General features: G+C 41.0%; 1 protein-coding gene across 1 annotated transcript in view; it reads left to right on the top strand.

Annotated features, from left to right (window-relative positions):
• TMEM241 (transmembrane protein 241) overlaps positions 1 to 25,923 on the top strand; it is a gene marked incomplete at both ends in the record, with an annotated part of 56,961 nt that overhangs the window by 21,169 nt on the left and 9,869 nt on the right. Inside the window, 3 exons of the mRNA XM_080611214.1 lie at positions 4,703 to 4,737; positions 5,960 to 6,029; positions 8,753 to 8,846. Of these exons, the coding sequence (XP_080467340.1) occupies positions 4,703 to 4,737; positions 5,960 to 6,029; positions 8,753 to 8,846 (199 nt within the window). The remainder of the gene's footprint in view (positions 1 to 4,702; positions 4,738 to 5,959; positions 6,030 to 8,752; positions 8,847 to 25,923) is intronic.

Raw genomic sequence — 25,923 nt, 5'->3', positions numbered from 1 at the left:
AAATTCAGGTTTTTCACTAAAGGTCTTAGTTTTATAGTTTTGATATAAAAGTTAGAGTTGGGTTCCTGCTCTGTTAGTTGATAGTAGCCCTTGCGTTTGAAGCTGTGTCCAGCAGAGAGCAGGAGTTCCACATTACATGGCAAGTGTGGTTATTGATTTAGAGGCTTTCGAAAGAGAGAAATTTCTCATTAAGGAACTGTGAGGCTCAGGGATATGTATTTTAAAAACGAAAAAACAACAATGGAATTGTGCAGGTTGGAAGATGGCTGTTTTTAGCATCTGCTTAAAAGCTAATCAAAGCTTGCAGAGATTTTCATCATTAAGGGGCTTGAAGGTTAGTGTAGCTTCTAAGATGATGGTACAAAGCAATAGCTGGAAAACAGATGGCTTAGAGGAGGTAGAAGGCAGGATATTTTTTTGTTTGGCTTGGGTCACTGTATCTGTGTATGTGTATGTATTTATATATGTATTTATGTATATACTTCTGGGTGTTAGAGGAGCTCATAGTCCATAGCATTTGGATCTCATCTTGTCTAGGGAAAACAAATGGTGCCATGGTCAATGGAATAAGTGACATCTGATTTCTTTTAGAGTTTTGTTTTGTTGTAATAGCTGATGATGTTTGAGAGGGTGTGAAATTTGGCAGAAGTTGTCTCCTTGTTTGCAACCTCCATGATGTGCCACTGCTGTGAAGGTCCTCCAGTGTCTAATGGGCCTGAAATCTTTCTGCTACAGAAGGCACTGGCAGGGTTTGTCCCTTTGTGAGACCACTGGGCATGTGGTTAGCTTGGAAATACTGCCACTTCCCAAATTTGGATGAAGCTGTTCAGCGTGTTTGAGAGATATGCAGAGCTATGAATGTATGTGTACACACAGCTTTATTGCGCAAGCTTAATTTCTGTGGAAAGCAGTCAACAGTATTTTTAAATCACACTGAATAGAGGGTATTTTACTCTGAACATTCTCTGAATGAGTGCTAACTCCTCATGGGCAGTTCTGGGTCAGAATTACTGTAAACATGTGCTTATCCGTCGGAGGGTGCCCAGCACTAAATTTTGTGACTTAGCAGGCAGGTATATGTGCTGCTTCCTCTACTCAGGGCTTTTCAAGGGCTGTTTTGGCCATGAGAGGATCCCAGTTCCACCTCCAGAACAGGACAGTCTAATGTGTACTGGTGGTCTTGTCTGTACAAGCATGATTCTATGATTTATGAAGGAGCTTGGTAGTGTGGTATCAGTGCAGCTTTCTCCCCGTGATACTGTTACCAACAGCCTTTACAGCTCTTTATTTCTAACCTAGATCAGACAGCTGAAATGTACAGGGAAAAGAAAGAAGCCAGATAGTGTTTAGAATTGTAGAATTATAGAATCAGATTGGAAAAGACCCTTAAGATCAAGTCTAACCCTTAAGATCAAGTCTAACCCTTAACCCAGCACTGCGAAGTCCACCACTAAACCATGTCCCTAACCGCCACATCTCCACGTCTTTTAAATACCTCCAGGGGTGGTGACTCAACCACTGCTCTGGGCAGCCTGTTCCCATGCTTGACAGCCCTTTTGGTGAACAAAATTTTTCCTAATAAAAAGGAGAATACAGGAAAATATATAGGTTTGTTATAATAGCATCTGTTCAAAGCATTTCTGTTCGGTATGAAAGCACAGTTGTACTCTGTGTGTAGAGACTGCCTTGATAGAGCAGATTAAAAGTTCTGCCCCAAGCTACTAGATGTTAGAAAGTACCAATATGTTAGGTTAAAAAAAATATATATTCAGATTAAAAAGAAACATTAACTGTATTGGCTCTGTTGGAGCCAGTGCAGCTGAAATTAGCTGCCTCCTAACATATGGTGTCCCTACATGCCATGTACTGTTTCTTGTTTTCACATCTGGAACAATTTGGGAGGGTAGAGCTTCATAAGCAAATGTACATGAACAGGAACTTTCCAGAACCAAACAGATCTGAAGAAATATTTGCTTATGTTGAAAGTGTGGCATTCTTCTCACTTCATCACTTAGAGCATGATTATTCAATGGCTTTTAAGGAGCAAGTATAGGAGGGAAAGCAGAGCTGTGCTATACAGGGAAGGGAGGGGTGATGATGTTGCTTCTCAGTGCTCAACCCCGTGCTATTCATCTGTTTAAACACGTGGGGGAGGGAGGGGGAGGAAGAGGTCAAATGTACTTCAAGAACCTCTCTATTAGCCTCTGGTCTTATTCCCACCACCTTTTTTTTTACTGCAGTATTGCATTTCCCTGTACTCCAGCTTTTGCATTAGTGTTCTACTTCCTAGTGGGTTTTCCAGTAATCTTGCAGTTTCTTTTATTCCTTTCCAGATCCCCACTTTTATCAAGGAGGAAACCAGATTTCTTCCCCGTAGCTAGCTGGCAAGGGGTGGCATGAGGGGAAGGAGTAGTAATTTTACCTGGCATGTTGAGGGATACATAATGTGTCTTAGAAGTGGGTCACAACTCATCTTGGGCTTTTTCCTGTGCTAAGGCAGGTAGAGATGTATTACTTCTCGTAGAAACCTGGAAGAAAATTTCAGGACAGGCTGAGAAAGTTGGGGCTGTTCAGCCTGGAGAAGAGAAGGCTGCGTGGAGACCTCATAGCAGCCTTCCAGGATCTGAAGGGGGCCTACAAGGATGCTGGGGATGGACTATTCATTAGGGACTGTAGTGACAGGACAAGGAAGGGGTAACGGGTTCAAACTTAAACAGGGGAAGTTTAGATTGGATATAAGGAAGAAGTTCTTTACTGAGAGGGTGGTGAGGCACTGGAATGGGTTGCCCAAGGAAGCTGTGAATGCACCATCCCTGGTGGTGTTTAAGGCCAGGTTGGATGAGGCCTTGGGTGGCATGGTTTAGTGTGAGGTGTCCCTGCTCATGGCAGGGGGGATTGGAACTAGATGATCTTAAGGTCCTTTCCAACCCTAACTATTCTATGATTCTACATCCCTGCATCTGTCACTGTGTGATACTTGTTCAGAAAGGCATGGTGAGGAGAAAACAAAAACGTGTAGCAGGAGAGTTTCAGAGGGTGAATAAATGGCACTGACGAAGGTGTGAGGTGAAGGCTCTGTTCTATGCAGCTAAACTCCATGTGACTTCTGGAAATGCTTCTAATCTGTCACTTTTGGAAATTAAAAAGCTGCAGTAGATTTCCTGCAATAGGGAAGGGCAGCTTTGCAGGCATAAATTGCTGTTCTTGCTGACAAAACCTCTTTTTAGCCAGAAAGAAAGCCACAGGTGACCCAGCCCTCAGTATTGAGTAGAGGGGAAAAAACAGAGGATCAGAGAAATCCAGCACAGGGATATTGTTTTTGCTGCAGCCTGATGTCCAGGCTGTCCTGCTGGAAGCCTCTGAATCCCTGACATGGTTTTACAGCATCATTGTCTTTTCTACTGATGTTCTGTTGGGAGCAGAGCTGGAGTACAACCTTAATGCCGTCTAACCTTTTTGCTTTAACCTGCTCCATACTTCACAAAGACGGTTTTGTTCTCATCCTATGTTATTTTTGGATTGAAGCCTGCGATGTCTGGAAGGGTTATCAGTTCCTCTTGGCTAAAGAAGGAAGTTTCTCTCTGAGCATTTCCCAATCTCACTGGGGTTCTTTGTTTAAAAACTAATAATGCAAAAAGCAAAAGTGGAGAAACACGTCTTAGTCATAACTCTCGTCACTGTTGATACAGTTCCACTTGCCCTGCCAGTCTCCATTTTCCTCTCTTTTTTTTCTTCAATCAAAAGCAATAGACCTTGGCTTCTTTTTCTCTCTTTACAAGGAAACTGAGGAATTGGAACTTTGTTGTGAATCCTTGCACAGAGAGGATTTTGGGCAGTTCTCTATAGATTCTGTCTTAGTGGTATCACTGTCTGGTTTAACAACAGGTCTGTTGAAAAGGACTTGGGTGTCAATACTGAGGTCTATATGGGGCAGTAGTATATGATCGTAGCCAAATACACGGTTTGTCTTAATTTGCTATGTTAGAAGGAGCTTGGCCATCAGATCGAGAGAAGTTATTACGAGCACTGCTGAAGCTGTAGCTGGAATACTCTATTCAGTTTTGGGCCTCCCAGTTAGAGAAAGAGCTGAGAAATTGAAAATCTTGCAGAGGGCTAGTGACATTGTTAGGGAGTGAGGGCACATGGTGTGCTCCAAAGGCAGTTTGAAGGAGCTGATCTTGTTGAGACTGGCAAAGTGGAGGCCAAGGTACAACCTAAGCACTGTCTGCACCTTCTTGAAAGGGAGTTACAATGATGACAGAACCAAACTTTTCTAAGAAGTAGCAGATGGTATAGAACATAAATTGCATGAACCATAAATTGCAGCTTTGGTGGTTTAAAAATGGGACATCAGGAAAAACTTCTTTGCTAGGAGAGTAGAGTGGCCCTGGGACAAGTTACCCAGAGAGGTGTGGAGCCTCCATGCTAAAGGTTTCTGAGACCTGTATTTTTGAGACAGAGCCACAGAGGATTTGATTAAATATTGGTGGTAGTTCTTTCTCTGGTGAGAGATTGTATGGGGTGACTCCAGAGACTCCTTCCCAACCAATTTTTTCTTTTATAATTGATACTTATGCCTCAGTTATTCTGCTTACCTGGAATAAGTTTCACCATGAACAAACACACACAAAACTTCTATTCATAATGTGCAGGCCATGTCATAAATTCTGTAGTAGCAAATTATTTTTATTTTATTTTTCAGTGTGGTGCTGTTGGCCTCTGCATCCCATCCCGCAGGTAAAGTGCATAGAGTTGTTCCTTTTTTAGGTTTCCATATTGCCTTTCCTTTCCCACATGTTTTCAGAGGCCAGACTCTAGAGCCCTGCAATTCAACAGAATATGACCAATAATATGATATCCAGTAGGAAGAGGAGAGGAGGGTATATAACACTGTAATTTGCATATTTACTAATACCTTTCTTAGCTGCCATTTGCAAAGAAGCAGCATGGGACTGACAACAAAGAATGGGTTTTGAGGTGGTGCATGGAACAAGGATTCCCTAGGTGAATGTGTCCTTTTCAGAGCAGTGTCTCAGCAGTCCATACAGTTTCCTTCTCTGCATTGCCCTCAATGCTATGCAGAGATTTAACTTTGTTGTTTTCATATAAGTTGTATCCCATCACTTGAGCCCATGGCAGGATTTGAAGTAGCAAAAGATCAAAAGGGTAGCAATGGAGAAACTGAATATTTGATGGTGGCTAATATTCCTATTATACTGGTGTTTTAGGAGTTACAAGGTCAAAGATGATCATTTGTTGCTTTCACTAGACATTTGCTCAGTCAGAAAAACAAAGGAAGAAGCATTTAAATAAAAGTTCGCCCTTTTGCTTGGTGTGCGTATTGTGTATGTAGGCATTCCCCCACCAGAGTAGACAGACACGTTAAGCAAAAATGTCCTACATTTCAAAAAAGGAAAGATGGAGCTTCTTCTAAATCTGTAGAGCCTGAAGGCTGGAAAATTCCTGGGAATTGTTGCTACTAAGAGCAACCAGGGCCCAAGTTCCTGGAAATACAAGTACTCCAGAGTTCTACTTGGATCTGGGAGAACTTTTTTAAACCTCCCAACTAGCTCTGTGTGACAGAGTTCAAATGCCAGAGGGGGAAGCAGCCGGCATATGTCTCTGTTTCCTGACTGTCATGAGCTCTGTAATAAAAGTGGTTATGATGCATGTCTATCCACTGGCAACTGTTGCTTAAGCAGGATCCTCTGTATATGAGCAAAGAATACTCTAGCGTATCCCTTTCCCCTTTTTCAACCAAAGGCAGGAATCAAGGTCAGAGAGAAATCATTAAACACACTAGAAATGTGGGAAGTATCCTAAATGAAAAGCCAGCCAGCTGTAAAGGCTTAAAGGAATGTTAAACTAGTAATGTTCATGTAATTGCTGTTCCCCTGCTTGTAACAGTGAGTAATTTTTTCCCCCTGTGTTCCACTGAGTATATTGCTTTGTCCCTCAGGTGATCTCTTCAGTGCCTTGGACTTCCCATTCCTGTACTTCTACAGGTTTCATAGCAGCTGCTGTGCCAGGTAAATTCTCTATAACAGGACATGTGAATGCTTTCAAAATAAGAGATCCTATTGACTTCCAGCCTTGACTCTCAGTTAAAAATTTCAGAGCATGCAAAACCTTAGTTATACCAGCTTCTGCTGGCGTAAGCCAGTAAAACTGTAGAGAACATGTATCTGGGCATGTCTGTGGACATGCATTTGAAGGCCTGAGATCCAGATGTGCTGGAAGTATATGTATTTATTTGAGTGAGTAGATTCTGATCAAGGAAATTTCCAGTCATCAATGAAATAATTTTTACCTAATGTAGCAAAGCTTTGATACATAGCGTCTCTTGAATGTTTCTCAAGTCGGATTAGCCCTTGTAAAACTTGCTGTTTGCAGAGATTACAAAGTATTAGTCTTTAGCAGTATATGAGTGTACATGGATTTATTTGCCTGTACATCTTGTTATTTGGCAAAATGCTTTTTTGGGGTAAAAGGGAAAAGCTTTAACAAGTGTTCCTTTCTTTTGAGTAGCAAAAGTTCACTAACCAGTAGTGTAATTCTCACAGGACAATGTAAATATGATTCCTGTAGGTCTTAATTATAAAAACAAAAAAATTATTCCAGTCTTTCACCAAATGGAAGTATTTTCTTTTTAGAAGGGAAAAACATTTTCATGCAAACTCATGGCAAAAATATTTCCTGATTGGTAGAGATTTTCTTGCTTGTCTCTGGATTTTTCATTAGAAGTGGATATTAAAAATTATTGTTAAGTAATTTCCATATGTACATATTTTTTTTGGTATGAAAGTGGCTTTTTTCAAGGGTGGACTATCCACACTACAAGTAACTTGCAGTTAGGTATTAATGAATAAATAGTTCCATGGTAGGTAGGTGAAATGTATTTCCTCTTGAGGGTAAGGTCTAACTGCAGGCACTAATGGGCATCTGTCTAGCCGAGATGTTTTTCAGTTTGTTAGAATTTTACCACTGTTGTAGCCTCCCACTTCTGTTTCCATTGCCCTGGCTTCAGTACATGTATAGTAGATAGCACTGTGCACTACAGCAAGTGGAAAGGAATAGTTAAATGGAGAAACAAACATCTTGGTTGCTCTCCTACATCTTGTAATGTAGTGTCTTCATAGACATAAAGGATTTGGAGGAAAATTTATACAACGTAAAGTAAGTGTAACTGATGTAGCTAAATCTGCTACATGTGCAGGATGTCTGAAGCAGTAGTAAGGTGCAAAGTGCTCCATTTATTTAATGAAATAAACTGGTGTTAATTGTGACATCAGTATTTGAGGTATTACAATTAGCTGTTTCACTTTTTATTTTTTAATTACACGAAACAGCTTCACATCACTCTTGATTAAAAGCCCTTCCCAGCAAGGCAGAAGGTGTGGAACAAACTTAAGCCAGCTAACGGACTGTCAAAAGTTTGGGCAATGCTGCTTCATTAAATGCACAGATTTCTGGGTAGAATGCTCTACGGCTCAGTACTTCATCCTCTGCAACAAGGAGGGTTTGCGTTTGCGACTGTCTTTTATCATTAAAGCAGCATCTGCTTTCTAGGCTTCAGGCACAGTGGGTAGTCCTTTGGGGTTTCGTGTTACGGCTTGGTGTAAGAAACCCTAGTACCTCCTACTCCAGGGCATTTATCTTACCCTACTCTACTGATGTGGTTGAGATGCAACTCTGCCACAGGTACTAAGCAGGGAACAGCACTTGGTTGAGGTGCTGGAGCCCAGCATGGAACTTCTGACATGAGGAGCCACCATCTTCCACCCTTCCTGCTGTTGCAGAGAGGGGACCAACTGCATTGAGTAACTATCCAGAACAGCATAGCCTCTTAGAATACCAAGGCACTTTTTACTCCACTGCCTGTATGCTGGGTTGATGCTATCTCCTTTCTCATACAGCTTCCCACAGTACTTTGTAATCCCATTCCTCTCAACCAGCTACACAGTAATTTGTGCCTTACATATTTGAAGTCCTTTTTGTTCCCTGCTTGCTGGTCTACGCTTTTTCACTGGTTCACAAACAGTGGGTTGTATATCACAAGTGAAATGAAATCCAGAGCCAAATCTTGTAATCTCTATGAGGTCCAGCGTGATGCGGAACAGTTTCCTTGAGAGTAGTCTTGGCTTCAGGAGCATTGGGGACTACTGTCCTATATGGCTTGAGAATCAAAATTCCCTCAGTCATCAGCAGAGAGCTTTGGGGTATTCTTTTCCCAGCACTACTGAGTCATCTGTCTATTTGTTATACAGTAGAGATGTATTTGACTTCCTAATTGGAGTTAGGCTTCATGAAGTTTAAACAGCTTGAAAGCTTCAGGCAGAAACTTTCCAGTGGTTACGTTTTTTTCAGTTCAAGGCTCTGCGGAGGTTGAAGTGAGTTAGTTGCCAAACATGTGTGGCTCCTGTTGAAATTAGTGTTGCCTTTATTCAGAGCCATTTCAATGCCTGAAGTTAATATTTCACCTCATGTTTCCAATAATCTCTACTTTTCTGATTATGCAAGTGCATTAGAGACCAGCCATAAGAGCGTCAGACTTACTTTACTCAGACTCTAGTCACTGACTGAACAAAACCTGGTGTGTACTGGACGTCATGTAAGCTCTTTGTCCACCAGCTTGCTTTCTCCAAATGGATTTAACACTGCAGTTCTGCATTAGGAAAACCAAGATGCCTGTAAAAGGTTGCTTAGTTGAAGTTAAGAGACATTATTAACAAGCTTTCCCTATCCCTTGCAGTGGTCTGTTGGGATTCTTTCTGATGTTGCACACAGTGAAGCTAAAAAGCAGCACAACCTCAGGGCAATATGCAGCATGGAGTTTCCTTGCAAAGGTAAGAGAAAGACTGTCACAGAACACAGTGGATCTGTGCTTCTCCCAGAAGAGCTGAGGAATTTTTGCATCTCTGTTGCTATTCCTGTTTGACACTCCTAGTGCCTGTCTGTGCAACCTACAAGTAGACTTGAGGTAACAAACATAATAAGCCAGGATTGTTAGCTGAGATGAACTACTTACATAGACTGAGGTTTAGTGGAACTGGGCTGGTTACTGCAGCTAAGGTTCTGGCCTACTGAATCGCAGTAATACAAATCTATACTTTCCAAAGGTGTTTTGGAGAAGAATACTCCTGAGAGTGTGTGCACCAGCCGTTGCTTCCAGTGTGTCTTCCCAGAGCCAAGAATTAAAACTAGTTCCCAGAAGTTCAGTACTGTTACCATTGCAGAGGAGAGTGGTGGATGTCATTTGCCTTGACATTAACAAGGCTTTTGACAGCATCTCTCACAATGATCTTATATCCAAATTAGACTGTTATAAACAATTAGATGGGTAAAAGAAGTGGTTGGATGATCAGGCTCAGAAGGTGGAGGTTAATGATTCCTACTCTAATTGGAGGCTTGTGACAATTAGAGTAGCACAGGGATCTGTCCTGCGACCTGTCTTGTTTGACATCTTCATTGAAGAATCAGAGGTGATAGTGTACTCATGTTTGGAAGGGACACCAAACTGGGAGGACCAGTCAGTAGTGCTGAAGGAGAGGGCTGCCTTTCAGAGGGACCTGAACAAGCTGGAGGAATGGACCAACAGAAATCTTACCAAGATCAAAATGGACAGATGTGAAGCCCTGTACATGGGAAGGAAGAGCAATAATATAGGCTAGGAAGAGTGCCTGGCAATAATACAGGCTGGGGATTGGATGGCTGAGAAACAGTTCTGCAGAAAAGACTGGGGATTTTGGTAGACAGCACGCCAAACATGAGCCAGCAGTGTGCCCTGGCAGCTAAGAAGGCCAGAAGGATCCTGGGTTTTAAAAAAAAACTAAGTTTGCTTAGTTGTACTGCATAGGCAGTACACAGGCAGTAAATTCATGGAAGTAATCATGCCCCTCTACTCAGCACTTGTTAGACCACATCTGGAGTAGGGAGCCTTGTTTTAGGCACCTCAATACAGGGAAGACATGGATGAACTGAAGCAAATTCAGCAGAGGGCTGCCAAGAAAGTCAGGGGGCTGGAGCATTTGCCTTATGAGGAGTGGCTGCCAGACCAGGCTGGTTTGGTCTGGAAGAGAGACAGTTTTGGGAGCACCTAACAAACAACAGCCACCCAGTAGCTATGGAGAAATTACTAAGAAGAGAGATCCAGGCTATTCACAGTGCTGTGTGGGAGGAGGTGTGTAAGATAACAAGCATAAATTGTAACAAGAGAGGTTCAGATTGGGCTTAAGGGAAAGCTTCTTCACCCCGATCATAAGTCAGGGAGGGAAAAGGTTGCCCAGGGAGGCTTCTGTCTTCAGAGCTTTTCAAGACCCAACTGGACAAAGCCCTGAGCCAACCAGGAATTATCCTGTGATCTGTGGATTCAGGTTCTGGCTGTACTTAGGTTTCAGTTCTTAGATGATTTGTTAAATTATCAGTGGTAAAGGCAGTTAGAAGAGCTTGTCATACTCCTTTTCCCTGGTTAGATTTACTCCTTTTCTCTGGTTAAATTTTACCTAGTTTCACCACTCTTAGCTAGGTCATCTGAAAACCACAACCTTCCTATGTAGTTTGTGATCACAGCCTTCTTACTACAGTGAAGCTGTTACCTTACCAGGACAAAAAAAGGAAATAGGATTGCATAATCATACAATCATAGAATAGTTAGGGTTGGAAAGGACCTTAAGATCATCTAGTTCCAACCCCCCTGCCATGGGCAGGGACACCCCACACTAAACCATGCTACCCAAGGCCTCATCCAACCTGGCCTTGAACACCGCCAAGGATGGAGCATTCACAGCCTCCCTGGGCAACCCATTCCAGTGCCTCACCACACTCTCAGTAAAGGATTTCTTCCTTATATCCAATCTAAACTTCCCCTGTTTAAATTTTAACCTGTTACCCCTTGTCCTGTCACTACAGTCTCTGATGAATAGTCCCTCCCCAGCATCCTTGTAGGCCCCCTTCAGATACTGGAAGGCTGCTATGAGGTCTCCACGCAGCCTTCTCTTCTCCAGGCTGAACAGCCCCAACTTTCTCAGCCTGTCTTTATAGGGGAGGTGCTCCAGTCCCCTGATCATCCTCGTGGCCCTCCTCTGGACTTGTTCCAACAGTTCCATGTCCTTTTTGTGTTGAGGACACCAGAACTGCACACAATGCTCCAAGTGAGGTCTCATGAGAGCAGAGCAGAGGGGCAGGATCACCTTGTTTAGAAACTGGAATCAAATGAATGTTTGGTTTTCCTGGGGATAACAAGAAGAGAATGGTGGGGTTTGTTTTGTACTTTGCAAGCTGTTCCACACTATACAAGTCCCATAGATCTTCTCACCAGTTTGAATTTCTTCCAAGCATTCTGACTGTGCAGATTTTAGTTCCATAGCTTTCTTCTTGCTCTTTGGTAGAAAGTCAACTTTTTTGTTTTTTGCTTGCTTTTGCACTTATTTTGTTTTTCCTTTTTAGCATTCTGGGTTGGAGATGGGAATAGCTGGCTCTGCTGGTAGATGTTGTGCATGAGGAGAAATGGTTCTACATGTGGTATTCATGACCTGTCTGAAAAAAATGCCGGCAAAGATGTGTTGTGAAATATATTTTAAGCAGATTTGGTCCTTCCCAGGTGAAGTGGATCAGAGCCACAAAGTCTGGACTGGATCAAAGCTTTCTCAAAGTTTCTAGATTTGTACGGTTTTGGCCAACTCTAGACGTAAGTTAGACAAAGTTTGTTCTAGCCACTGCTGTCAATGAAATTACATGCCTTTATAGCAACTAAAAATTTGTCCCTGTACCCCTGTGATAATTTAATCTGTTCTTCAGCCTTGAAAGTCTGTGTTTGTTAATGTGTGTGGTTTAATTATCTTCCTTGAGAGGGTTTTTTTTAACAGGACAAATTAGTCCTTTTCCTGTCGTTGCTTCTAACCCAGTGCTCAAATTGTATGTCTTGTCTTGAGTTCAAAGAGGGGAATAAGTAATAAAGACATGGGATCTGTCTGTAGCACTTTTTAGCAGAACTAGTAGTTTCCCTGATGTCTTTCACCAGTGTTTTAAAGCTTGCTATAAGAATGATTTTAGGGCTTAGTCACACCCATCTGAGATAGCATGAGGAGCACAGAGGATCTGCTGCTCCAAGTGCTGAAATGCAGCTGATTTGGGGTTAGAAGTCAGCAAATTCTTGAAAAATTCTGAAACACTGTAAATCAGTTTTAGAAGAGGAATCAAAAGAGACTGCAGAGACAGACATGGATAGGCAGAGAGCAGGAGCTGAACTGGAGCTTGCCTGCAAGGGTGTGGGGCTGATCTACCAGCTCCTGCAAAATTGTCACAAGCTATCTTGTATCTGTAGGGAGCTATAAATCTTAGTATGGAGTAGTTAAGAAGAGTCGTATCTATCTGATCAGTAATGCTGCTTCCTGCAGGTGTTCGGAAGTGTTAAAACTACGTACTAATCCAGCTCAACGTTGCCAGGGTATGAGGGCTGTCTCAGTCACATCTTAAATCAACATACGTGCAGAAAAGCAGCATTTAACTAGCACTTTAACAGTCTGTTTGAATCCAAGTCTGTGACTCCCTTTAAAAAAAAGGAAGGAAGTTAATGTGGATAAAGAAGAAAGATAGAAAGTATTTGAATCTGGACTTGAAGAATGAGATCCAGTGGAAAAAAAAAAACCTCCGGTCACAACAATGGCTTTGCCATTTGAGCATTTTTCTTGGATTGAGTAGTGCCCTAGATCATTCTCTTAATATCTCAGACTGACTGGAGTTTTCACCAGCAGTTGGAAAGGAGCAGCATTTGTAGGCCAGAATATGTTTATCTTGCAAATGAGCCAAGAAACGAGAATGCTGTAGTCCTCAGCAGTGCAGGCCTCTGGGGAGGTGCAGAGAATTAGAAAATCTATTTTCCATTTGGATGCTTTGTACCTATGTGGCTGATGAGCTGGGGCTGAGATTGTTGCCACCACTTCATTCTTGTTAAGTGCCAATAGACGAATAAACTAAGCATGAGATCTGATTGGGCCTGCTTTGCAGATTCAAGAAGACATTCTTTCTGAAGCCTACATATTTGGCCTTTCTGCCCTCTAATTTTTCATTCACTTAAAAACTGGAGCTGGGTCGTAACTTGTTTTTATTGTATTTTGGCTGTGGCAACTTAATCAATGTATGAGGTTTTTAATTCTTCCCTGTAATGATTTCTGACAGCTTTCATGTCAAAGCTTTGCTTTGTGCAGAGACAGACAAAACACGGGTTTCATCTGTGTATATAGTCCTGTGTGATATTTATAGTGACAAATGCTCTCTGCACTTTTGCTGTGAAAGCCAATATTGTGTGTGGTAGTCATAACTGTATAGATTCATGAGAATTGCCAAAAAAACACTAAAGTGATCTCTAAAACAACAACAACAAAAAATGCTTTTAAGAATCCCAAGAAATATGGAACACTTTGTCATAGCACATATTTAATCCCCAGAAGAGCAAGGATTTGAAGCTGTGCTGAGATTTCTTGTTTTAATTTGAAAGCTGTGCTAGTATCATGGGTCATGTACTGGAAAGAAAAACTGGAGATCTCATATATACAGATAGAAGCATCTGATGAGAATGCTAATGAGTTCTAGCAGTGCTGTCAGGGAATTTGTTTAGATTAAGGCTGCCAATCTGTATCTGGTGATGAAACTTGTTAGGGTCTCTAGAAGTTAAGCAGCAGAAATAATTTAAATCATGAATAGAAGGGAAAAATGGTATTTCATAACTTTTCTTCAGCAACATACTAGTTACTTATGGATTAATATTCCTGTGTCATGTTTAGTGTCATCCCAATAAACTTTGTAGTAGGGAATTCAGCCTGTTTTCAATACGAACCTATTGAGATAGCTTGTTCTGAAAAGAAAGAATAAATAAGAAGGTCAGTGGATATTGTAGTCTCTCTTTCTTCCTCTCTTATCTGAAGAAATGAAGTTGGATAACTGAAACCAAGTTTTATTGAGTTTTACACTGTTTTTCTTATGGCTGGAAGAAAATCCAGGTTAATGTGATCAGGAACATACAACTCTTATATATGGTCATCCTGTGCACTTTTATGTAACCTACAGTGTATGCGAACAGTGTTGAAGGCTCCCTGGTACATAAGAGCATCTCCTGACAGCTGCTTTGTTCTTTTGTTAACTTTAGAAGAGTTTGCCCTAGGTCACCCTATATTTAATGATGGCTGCAGATACTGTGAAAGTAATTTTGCACAAGCATGTGAAAGAGTATCTTATCTATGGGTCCCATGTACCTAACTGCAGCCCACTGCACTTACACCCCAGGAGTTTTAGTCTTCTCTCAAAATATATAATGGCTATTCAGAATGCCTCCAGTAGTCTTTGATTTTGTATTTTGTGTCTGTGTATCTGCTTCTTTGGTCCCCATGGTGTCTTGAAGAGTATGGATAGACTAGATCCATCTTCATGTCAGCACAAAAAATGGATGATACTCCTCTTAAAGACTGGAAAAGTACTGATGGTTTTTATTAAAGCGGAAATTATCTTTTTCCTGCTTCTTCATAAAATGGAGAGGCCACAACTACGAGTCTTCTGGGGCTCCTAGCCTAGTTATCCTCACTGCATCTCTCTTCACAGATAGCAGTTCACATGAGAATTTTATCTGCTTTAATTCCAGGGGCAAACCAAGCAAGAGAAATGTATGCTTTTACACGTTTTTGCAGCCTTAAAGCTTCTGCTAAAGCATGTGCTCCCATTTGTATACCTCTTAATTCCTCTGTCACTGCTGCTTAGCATGTAAGTACTATAAAATGTTTTAGTCCAGAATGTCAGTTCATTACTTCTGCCGAGGGTTATTTACTTGCAGAAATAAGTGCTACTCTAAAAAGAGTCCTGCCATTGGTGTCTTCTGAAGCAAATGGCTCTCCTTGTTCACCTCTGCCGTGATGGGAAAGGGTTCTGGATTTTAAAAAATCTGTTTAAAATTTGTATATCATAACCAGAAAAAGAATGTGTTTGGTTATCTGGCACTTGCTCACTCGGTTATATTGTAGACTGAAGTAGCGTCATCTTTGCATGCTGCTGTGCTGTGCTCAGGCAAAAGTGACAGTGAGATTCTTGGCTGAAGATCACATTACTTTCTTGGCTTGAACCTCATAAAGCTTTATGCAGAAATGTCATAAACTCCCACTGGAGTTCCATAAACACAGTGTGTTTTCATTTGGCAAAGATCCTGCACTGTGTGCAAGGCTGTCTCAAGACCGCTTACCCGACCTGGAAAAACTGCAGCTGCAAGCTCAACCCCTGGGGGAGAGTGAAAACTGCATGCTAGACCTGGATGGACTCTGCTGGTAGGTGCTCTCTGTGGCACTACTGTGGTTTGAAGTGTATCTGAGAGAGGGAGTTTCCATGACCCTAAAGCTTCCAATTATGCCAAGAAGGGGGAGTTCATAAGAGTAGAAGTGAGCTTCTTCCATCTACACACCTTGTGTACTCTTACGCATATGAATGTGCACACGCATATGCGTAAAGATACTTAAAAATGGTAAAAAATCCTTATCAATTCGTGGTTGGTCCTCACTGTATGAAATACGTACATTTAGTCTTGATTCCTGTGAGTCACCATGGGGACAATATACTGAGAACTTGGAAAAGAAAATGTGTTCCTTAGCTCAGCTTGACAAGCGGATAAGGCAATCAGTGTGCTCTTAACTGCATCTTAAGGGTCTAGAAAAAAGACCAGTTGCTGAAACCTTAAAAGTATAAGTATTTGGGTAGTTTCCATGGAGACAGCTTGATAGTTACTTTGCAGCATCCAACACTAATTATACCATATAATTGTTGGGAAGACATCAGTCTCCGTAACAACTCCATTATGGGCGACATGACCACTGAGCTTAAGTGGCACAGGCTCCCCAAGGCACTAACGCAATTTAAGGAAGCTGACTTGTAATAGCTGAGACTTGGTGGAGATTTTGAATCTCCAGGTAATGGAAAATATTAATACATGCATTAAGAGGCATTGTACAGAGTTGCAGTTGTGTATCCATTGAAAATGGCAGCTACACAGCTTTTGAGCATGACATGGTCAAACAAGTACATAAAGTTATGTGTTGTGACTTGGGGGTAGTGTCACAGCACAGTTTTCATCTGTGCTTGATACACTAAATCCAGTCTCAGCAATGTCTAACAGATATTGATAGATTGAGCCCTAAGATGCTCTGAATTAGTTCGTTTCCTTTTTTCCATCATGATATCCATGTGAAGTATATCATGTATGTTTGATATCGTCATTCTCTTGAACGTAAAGCTAACTTCACTAACCTGGAGTATTGTCTTTGGAATTTGGGAGGTACTTTTTCACCCTCACCCTTGACAAACAGTCTCTATATACTTGACAATAGAAAAATTATTTTAAAAATCTAACAAGTCTGTCAAGTCTAACGGAATTTTGAATTGCAGAGCATGCAGGTTCATTGGTTCCTCTGCAAAATCAGTTCCTAGTCTCCCATGTTTTTATTTGGTCTCATGGGGTTGCTTACATATGGAGGGGCTGGGAGGTGAATCTTAAGTGTGATAAAGACAAAAGAATGAGAACTGTTGTGGAAGTCATTTCCATTGCTAACATACTGGTGTAAATGCCAAAATTATATGGAAGAACTGTGCACTATATAGCACACTAATGTAGAAAGTTTCAAAGCTAGCTAATGCTAGGCTTCCAAAAATGAGCAAAAATAGCCACATTCTTCTGCCATACTGGTTCCCTATTCCTCTCAGGATTGGGATCGCTAGCTGCTTTTTGATTCTTGAAAACATCCATGGACAAAATTTCTCCAGACTGCCTCACAAATCTTGAGCTTCATCATTTACCTCTCTGATAGGTGCTTGGTGTCACACTCCAGGTTGCTTTCTTTCTCATGTTAGTGAACATGATGTCTGAAATGGGTCTCCCTGTCTTTTCCTTTCTCTCCCCAACTCAGAACCAATCTTTACAAAATCTTAAGAGCTCTCATTTCTTAACCCCACTCTGTACACCAGTTCAAGGATTAGATTTGACTTTCAACGAAAGTCAGCAAACAGCCATAGTGCTCTGGGGGAGGCAGACTGAGTGCCTAATGTCTTGTCCCTGAAATATGTGGTGCTCGGGGAAATCACATAGGCTTCCAACAACCTCAGGAGATGACTGTGAGCTGGTTTTGTCCTATCCATGGCTAGCACAGAGAGGAAGAGGGCAGAGTCCAGCTTTTCTCTCCATGCATGCTTCTATGGGTGGTTGTCCTAAGAGCGCAAAAGGGAACGAGTCTTCTTGCAGAGGCTTCCCCACCCTATCTGAGGGAATGGGATGTCAAAGACTGTAGTCAGCTATAGTCACTCTGTCACTGTCTTCCAATGCAGGGGCCACTGAGGCCCTCAGTGTGTAACCTCGGGACATTGCTCATAAAAGGCGTCATTCAAAATGGATTAGTTGTGTTAACGCTTTAAAACGCATTTTTTCAAGTATCATGTTTTGTAAGATTTCTGATGGAATATTTTGACCTTTTGTAACAGTGAATGGTTAGACAGCCCTGGAGAGACTTTCGTTTTTGAATGGAAAAATAAAACCTTAAAGAATACCAATTCTTCCTTGCAGTCCTTAGCATAATAATAATAATAGCATGTCAATTTCTTTCCATTACATCATTGCTAAAACAGCATAAACACACAAGAGAATGGCAATGCAAGGACTGTGTCTCTGTTATTATTGTCGGGTTGTATGGAAAGGGGTCAGCAGGGAGATTTAGTTATCTGGTCTGGGAATTGTTTGTTTATGAATTAGGTTTTCCCAAAGGAGTCATGAGATGGGAAATACAATAGGAAATGGACTTTATACATGCACAGAAATACCAAAACTGTGTCACTGGGGAGAGAGATTGATGGAAACTTGCTATTTTTGTTAACATATTTTTAAAAAATACTTGATTATGCATCCTGAAGTTTCCTATGCTATTTTGATACTAGTGATATCCTCCACAGAGTTCTGAGTTAGTCATGACAGAAAAATGTTTTAATCTGATAATGCTGACAAGGAACATAAGCACTTCAGGTGTTTCTATAGATTTTCGCAATGGGAAAATGCATTTTACTGCTTTTCACTAAAGTATTCACCTTAAGCTATGCATACGCATTGGTTCTCACAATGTCTTGAACCCTTTCAGCAACATTTGTGCTTTTCATGTGTAAGTAAAGCAGCATGTATGCGTAGGATTTGTTCTCTTATAGTAGTTATACTGGGTGCAAAAAGAGGTTTGAAGACACGCTCAAAAAACCACACAGTTCTTGACTGAGAATGGCCTCAGTCTGCAGTGTTCAACCTGAGACCTTTGGGTAATCTCGCGTGGAAAGAGCAGTCACTGAGAATGTGTGCGCTATCTTACTCAGCACCCCACCTCTACAGCAAGGTACTCCAGATACAATCAGTCTTGGCACAATGGGCCAGTCCTCATCTGGGTCATTTGTTCCACTTGTAGAGATGGCCTCAGAATATGCAGGTAGCTGGGTGTTCACCCACCTAATGTCTATGTGGAAAAGAAAAGTTCACTGTTGACTTCTCAGGTTGCTGAGGGGATATGGAATCACAGAATGGTTTGGGTTGAAAAGGACCTTAAGCTCATCCAGTTCCAGCCCCCCTGCCATGGGCAGAGACACCTCGCACTAGATCATGTTGCCCAAGGACCCATCCAACCTGGCCTTGAACACTGCCAGGAATGGGGCAGCCACAACTTCCTTGGGCAGCCTCTTCCAATAAGCCTCTTAACCACTCTCACAGTAAGGAACTTCTTCCTTATATCCAACCTAAATCTCCCCTGTTTAAGTTTAAACCCTTTACCCCTTGTCCTGTCACTACAGTCCCTATTTCTGCTGTCAATCTTCTGGTCTGCTTTGGGAAGGTATTATAGGGCAACAACTAAGCACCTAAGCACTTGGCTTTGGACTGAGTGTCCAACTGACTTTCAAAAAGACATTCAGTTCTTGTGACACATGGAAACACATTGATGTAGCCTGTAACATATCTGCCTTTGGTTCCATTTTTTGCCTTAGTTGCCTCACTGTTAATGTTCTCTTTCAGAAGTCATGTTTCCATGAACTATGTTCTTTTGCCCTTTGAGAGAGAGCAAACTGAAAGGGGTCGAAAGTACCAGTGTGCTTAATTTGGACTTTGGTAATAATTATGAAATAGTGCACGTAAAGTAGCTAGCTGCTGAATAAAGTTGTCACAGCCACTAAGTGGTCTATTCTTAAAAACATTGTCTTCCACTGCAGTGCCAATGTATTCTGTGTCTGGGAAACTCAAGTCCATTTTCCTTGTGTTCATGGGCCCCAGCTGCCAGGATTTTTACACTTTGCCTGCTGGAACCAGCTTTTTAATTCTTGTGGATGCCAGTGGAGCTGCCACTGAGCCACTGCTGTGGGAGGTCATGGTCCACCTGTGACGAGTTTGGAATTGCATCCTCTTCTGCCCTTAGTCAGAGGTCCTGATACTGCAAGGCAGTTATAGTAACAGTTCCTGCCTGATCTGGCTACTGGCCTACCCAATGGCATCTAGCACTTGGGAGGAAGATAGACATAGGCAGATGGCTGAGCTCGGTCCTTCCCAAGCAGCCAGCTCATTTTGTGCCAGATCCATGTAGCACACTGTCAGTTTGCCTGTTAAATTCACCACTGAAGTGTGACAATAAAAAGCAGGGTCATCTTATTGGAGTTATCTGTCTTCTCTGCCTCTTCACAGTAACCTCTACTTCATGATCCCATAAGGGTTAGATGAACTGAAGAATAACTTGGAATGCCAGAAGGCTAGCTCTTGCTGAGCTTAACATAAGATGAAGTGTATTTTATTGTGGTATTTTACAGCGGCAGAGTTTTAGAACAGCTGGCTGCTCCCCAGAATTGAAAAACAATACTTCTCAAATCAGATAGAAAAAACAATTCTTTAACACTGTATGCCATATTACTGACTAGTAAAATGCAGGCATCAAACAGAAGGTAATACTGAGACAATTGTCTGAGTGAAAGTAAAGAGAAGTGTGTATTTTTTACAGGGCCAGATCTGCTCAAAAGATTTTAGTCTGGGTCACTAGTAATTCCAGCAGAAGCAGATATTATCCTTCTAGGACAGAAAGATTAAAAAACTGAATGCCATGGGACGTAAGTTTTATATCAACTAAGGTCAAGATGAAAATCACTCCTTTTCTCTGATGTGTGTATCAACTGCAGACATGCTGCATTAGAGGAGGATCATATATTCATCTGAATTCTCTGCCACCAACCAATACTTGACTAAACAAACCAGACCACAAGTCCACTCCAGTTGGTGTCTGTGATCCTAATAGGTAGAACACTGTTGTTGTTGCTGTTGCAATACTTATACCATTATACAAATACTTAATTTTCATAAAAGAAGAACAAGATGATGAATCACGTTGCCCTCTCAGCTTCTGAGCTCAGAGGTTTCAGGGGAGAGACTAAATGGTAGGAGCAGTTTAAGGTCTTTGCAGTTATAGGGGAGCATATAAGGAGTAAACTGGAGCATAGGAGGTTCCATGTGAACATTAGGAAAAACTTCTTTACTGTGAGAGTGACAGAGCACTGGAACAGGTTGCCCAGGGGGGTTGTGGAGTCTCCTACGTTGGAGATATTCAAGGCCCGGCTGGACAATTTGCTGTGTGATGTACTCTAGGTTACCCTGCTCTTGCAGGGGGGTTGGACTAGATGATCTTTTGAGCTCCCTTCCAACCCTTGGGATTCTGGGATTCTGTGAAAGGAGATTCCTCAACAGTCTGCAACAACAGAGGAAAAGTACAGTTAAGCATTGTAATGCATGAAGCATTTACAGGAAGCAGGAGGCACTGGGTTTTAAGTTTGGTATAACTTGGAATTACAAATATATTTCAGCTTTTGGTCAAATATACATCATGAAATAAGCATCAACAGTCAATCTTGTAACAGCAAGAGTGGACAAAGCCCTGCTTGGCAAAGCCAAAGAAAATCAAAGGTATTTGGCTTAAAGAAGCCTTCTCATATCCCTTGTTAAATGACTTTTATTGTCCTTGCTTGACAAAGCTTCAGCTGCATGGATAGCGCCTCTCATTTGCAGAACTGACTTGAACAGATGCTATTAATCTGCTGTATGTATGTACACACACCTGTTTGAATCATGATTGATAGTATTTCCATATCAGCAAAGCATGCCTCAGGGAAAATGTACATGAATTGTGGAAGGTTTTCACTTTGTCTCCTTAATACAGAACCCAACACTGAGAGTAATAACAGTATCTGGATTACATTTTCAGTGGTCACATTTAAGAGAAATATTTGAATATGAACAGAGGTACTGCTAAAATTGAGCTCTGTACTATAACCACTCTACAGTTTATAGGTTGAACATTGGTGGCACTTCACCAGCTATCTCATTAGTCATAGGAAGGGGAAATGTATGTTTTGGCCATTATCTCCAGTAGCAGAGGGCAAATGCTTCTTGTTTGGCTTTCTCTTTGTTATGACAGAAAGTCTGATGTTTGTGTTTGAGTGAAGGTAGGGTGGAGTGGCTATTTGATGTTCAAAAAAGAAATACCTTCCATAATTTTCAACCCAGTCTAGTATTTTACAAGAGGCAAAGAGTTTTGGTTTTCTTGAAAAGTCTCAGGATATCTTTTACTTTTTGTAGGAAAGCAAAGTAAGTTACAATGTGCTCGTAATAGTTCGCTCCTATCTCATCAGTGATGTATGTTTATATATTTCTACGCTATATATAGTATGTGTTTATATATGAATGCATATATGTTTATGTTTATACATTGATAGATGTAGGCCTTTTTGAAAAGAGTCTTGTCAGTGTCTGATCATTTTAAATATAACCATAATACTCTGTTTCTCATAAGAGCATTTTCTTACACTAATTCTATTAATTGCACTCAGTAACCCACATATCCTTCTTTAGTTTCTGTACTTGACTATTATAAGGTGTCTCTGCAACATAAAATAATTGCTGTATCTTCCTCAGTAGTGGCTCTTGTAAGGTTTAAATGAAGAAAGAGACAGTGCAGAACCAAGGAAATTAAGGTACTGCCAAGAATCAGGAAGGCTATTCATTAGCTATACATGAAGCCTTTGTATGTCTGAGAGCTGTAAGACAGGTGCCACGTACCTTAAAGGTGTAGGCAGAGGATTCTGTAGAAGTAATTCAGAGGCAAGAGAGAGGTGGGCTTTTCTGAGCCCTTTCTGCATAGTAGGATGGGGCTGGGCATGCAGCTGGGTTCCAAAATGACCTGATAGCCACAGTTTATTCTCCCACAGCCAAACTGCTAACAAGATGCATACAGTGCAAGAACAATAGCTTGGCCACCTTTGTCTTATAAGGAATAAAAGAATTCAAAAATTTAAAAGTTAGACAACAATCCAGCAGATCTTTTGGCATTCACATGATGTTTGGGGTTAAAAAATAGTTACTGTAGCATATTAATCTGAAAGGATTATATGGTAATCCTTGACAGTGTATTAATCTGATAAAACAAGATGCTCAGTGACTGATACAACAACATTCTGCTTCAGCCTTGCACTTGCAGGATCGGTGTCGTGGTTGTATCAGTCTTCAGATCCTGAAAACAAGAAGAACGTAAGAAAAACAGCCCTGAGAAAAGTATTCATAAATGCAATAGAAAGTAGAGCATGGATATCTAATTCTGTAAATACTGGAACTGCTAAATATTGAAACTGCATACGAGTATCTAGCAGTAGAAATGCAGAGGATTATCTGCCCTCTAAATGCATACTTGGGATAGCCAAGAAATCTATTTTCTTACAGCAATTGAAAAGATGAATATAGAAACACTCCTCTGTGATACAGAAAATATTGGTTTGGGTATTGATAAGATAAAAAACCAAACCAAAACACCACTTTAAAATACCTGATGATTTTCCTAGAGGTAAGCATTCATAATGCTTCTGTCCTGAAAACATTTTAGAGGGCAAGTTGCTGATTGTGTTTGTCATTTGGTCTGCCCCCTCCATTTTTGTTTGGTATGTTTTAAATGCAACATGTAGATGATTTTAAGGTGGGTCAGAAGTTAATTGTTATGAAAAACAAGTAGATTAATTTACACTATTTTTTATCATTGTCATTAGGCATTTGACTGCTCAGGCATGTTTAAACACTGGCTGCTTTTGAGTTAATACAGGGAGCTAATTGTGTTCTTAAAGAACCCCTGGAATTTACTATCATTGTTTGAATAATGCTCAGAAAAATAAAGAGGAATAAAATATAAGGAAAGGGCAGAAGAGAATGACCAAAACTTCATCTGAGAAAAATGTGCCTTAAGGAAGCTGGAGATCTGTGCAGACATTTAGGCAAATACAAAATAAAGGATCTCAAAGAAATTTACAGCAGCTAGTAAAACTCCTGTGTGGCTGGATCTGAGCCGTGTGGATCATGAAGTTGCTGACTCTGGCACCGTTGCCATGGTGCCACCGTTGCCATGGTGCCAGCATCGCCAGGCTGTCCTTTAGGTAACAACGTGTGTATCTCTCAGAGGGTTAAAGGGTTTTCTTCCTTCAGGAGACCTGAGCAGAGTCCACCTATGAGCAATGTGCGTGTAAGTATGCTTACATGAACAAACTCATTGCACTGTCTACTGATTTTGTAGACTGACAGTCTCCAGTAAGTCTGTCAGGGAATGAAAACCCTTAGGGCATGTCTGCACTTTGATTAGGCTGTTAGTGCAATGCAGTAGACATGCTCAAGTTAGCTTTAAACTAATGAGCAGAATTGAGAGTGAAACCTGTTTTGTTTTCCCCTTCCTCCAATGTATTTCGCTTTGGATTGTTTCTCTTGTCTAGGCTCAGCTTTTCAGGCAGGATCATGGCACTGCTGTTTCCTTTGCGAAGAGCCATTATTTTGGTGGTTCAAGGCTAAAGCTTTAGTTTTCCCTTGTAAAAATCTGTGTCTCTGCTTAAAATCCTTCCTTGTCGGTGGATTTTTGAGTAATGCTCCTTCAGGGGACTGCATTATCACTTGAAGGCGTTAGGTTAAACAGCGTATTTTGTCTTGCCTTTTGATTGGTAACAACAGATCCTCAGAACAAAGTTGAAAACTTTCACAAGTCATTTCAATGTGTTGATTGATAATAGCTGAATCAATATCTAGGAGAAGGAGGCTTTACAGAAGAGTTGGGTAGAGAAATTTTGCCTTCATTTCCTGTATTTCTTTTAACCAGAAATTGGCTTTGGCACTTTAAGCTTCTAGAAATGACCCAGATTACACAGAAAACCTTCTCATTGCAATGGGCAGTATGTTCTAAAGCTTCCAGGGAAGTATTTACTTCCACAGTAGATCATACCCAAAGCTGACTTGAAGTTAAACAGTTAATGCTAGTTTGACTTTGGTCTGGTTCTGCATGCAAGATTCATTCAGATACTGTGCAGGATGGAGGAGGTCTCCTGTGCACAGTATCTGCACTGTTGATGGTGCTTTATTTTGATTGATGGCCATGGGAGAAAAATAGTATATTTTTTTTTTTCCCCCCATTTTCTTTGTATTTCATTTCCTCCTGCCCTATTTATAAGCAATCTGGTTGTACTTAGTACTTTAGTTCTAGTCCCATCCCATCTTTTCTTGTGAGGGAGGATGTGTACCACATTTGTCATCTTTAAAAGGGATTTTTCCTGCTGATTTGTGGCAGGTTTCCAGTGACTGCACCAACCTTCCACAATCGGGGAGTTACTGGCGGTCATTGGTGCTTGTTGTTCATTGCTGACTCTGCAGTTAGTGAAACTTCACAGTCAGCACCTACTCTACCATTCTAAGGATGGAATATTTCAAAAAGTCTCGTCAGTACATGCTGGACCACTTTAGTCAGGGTTTAGACATGGGAGATCCAAGTCCTTGGGGTGCTTCCATGTATTTGGCTGTTCCAGTCAATGCCTTGATCATCTATTTCTTTGGTTGCTGGATCTTTCTGAATCATAGTATTCTTATTAAGGTGCAGAGAAGTTACCCTTCTGGCATCTTTGGTTGCCTTAAATTTGGATGTAGCAAAGCAGAGGAGAACTAAATAGAAATGGCTTGTGGTCCAGCTGAGATGAAAAATATATGTAAACAAGGAGGAATGGTGTTAATAGCTTAGAAAATTCACATGAATTTACAAATATGGAAGGTGGCATTGAAAGATTAGCTGTTCCTTTTTTCCTGTTCTAAAGGGTTTTGTTTCATTTTTGCTAGCTCTCCGTACCTAACGTTACATTTGTGTGCATGTATGTACAAATGCTTACTCTCAAGTAAACATACAGAAGAGATGCAACTCTGAAATCTGGGAAATTATTCCAGTGGCTCTCCCTCAAGAAATAAGAGTGTTGTTACTGATGTTTGTCTGCTGTAATTTTGTGCCTTTTTAGTACTACTGGGTTATCTTGATGTAGCTGTTTTCAGTGGCACTAACAGTGATCCATTTCCCTGGCAATTTTTGATGATTGTCTTAGCAGCTGGTTGAAACATGCAGAAGAGGGACAAAACAAATATTATGTCTATAAAAAGCTTGACATAGCGTTAATTCCACCAGTAGAATGAAAACAAAGGTTACGTACATCAGAAGCTTTTTCCTGATGTTTTGAGAAGATGACCTGATGATAAATAGAATGATCTATTTTGAACAGTGAGTGAACTCGATGAGCCATTTCAAAACACTGTCTTTGGAAAAAATACACGTTTTTGTAAGGACAGAGGTTTTGGCAGTTTGAGGAAGTGAGGTTACAAGGACTAGCTCTGTGTACACAAACTAAGGAAAACTTCTGTAAAGTATTCTGTGTTCACTTACTGCAAGAGCTGACATTTAACTTTCTAGCAGTTTAACAGTGAATCAGAGGAAGTATACTTTTTATATGGTATGTACAAGTATAGTTGTACATTAACAAATCATGGTCATGTCTGGACTAAATCCTCCA

Source organism: Psittacula echo (assembly GCF_963264785.1).
Source record: "Psittacula echo genome assembly, chromosome: 2".
Taxonomy (NCBI): domain Eukaryota; kingdom Metazoa; phylum Chordata; class Aves; order Psittaciformes; family Psittacidae; genus Psittacula; species Psittacula echo.
The sequence above is the reverse complement of the archived record's forward strand: the minus strand, read 5'-3'. Positions and strand labels throughout refer to the sequence as shown.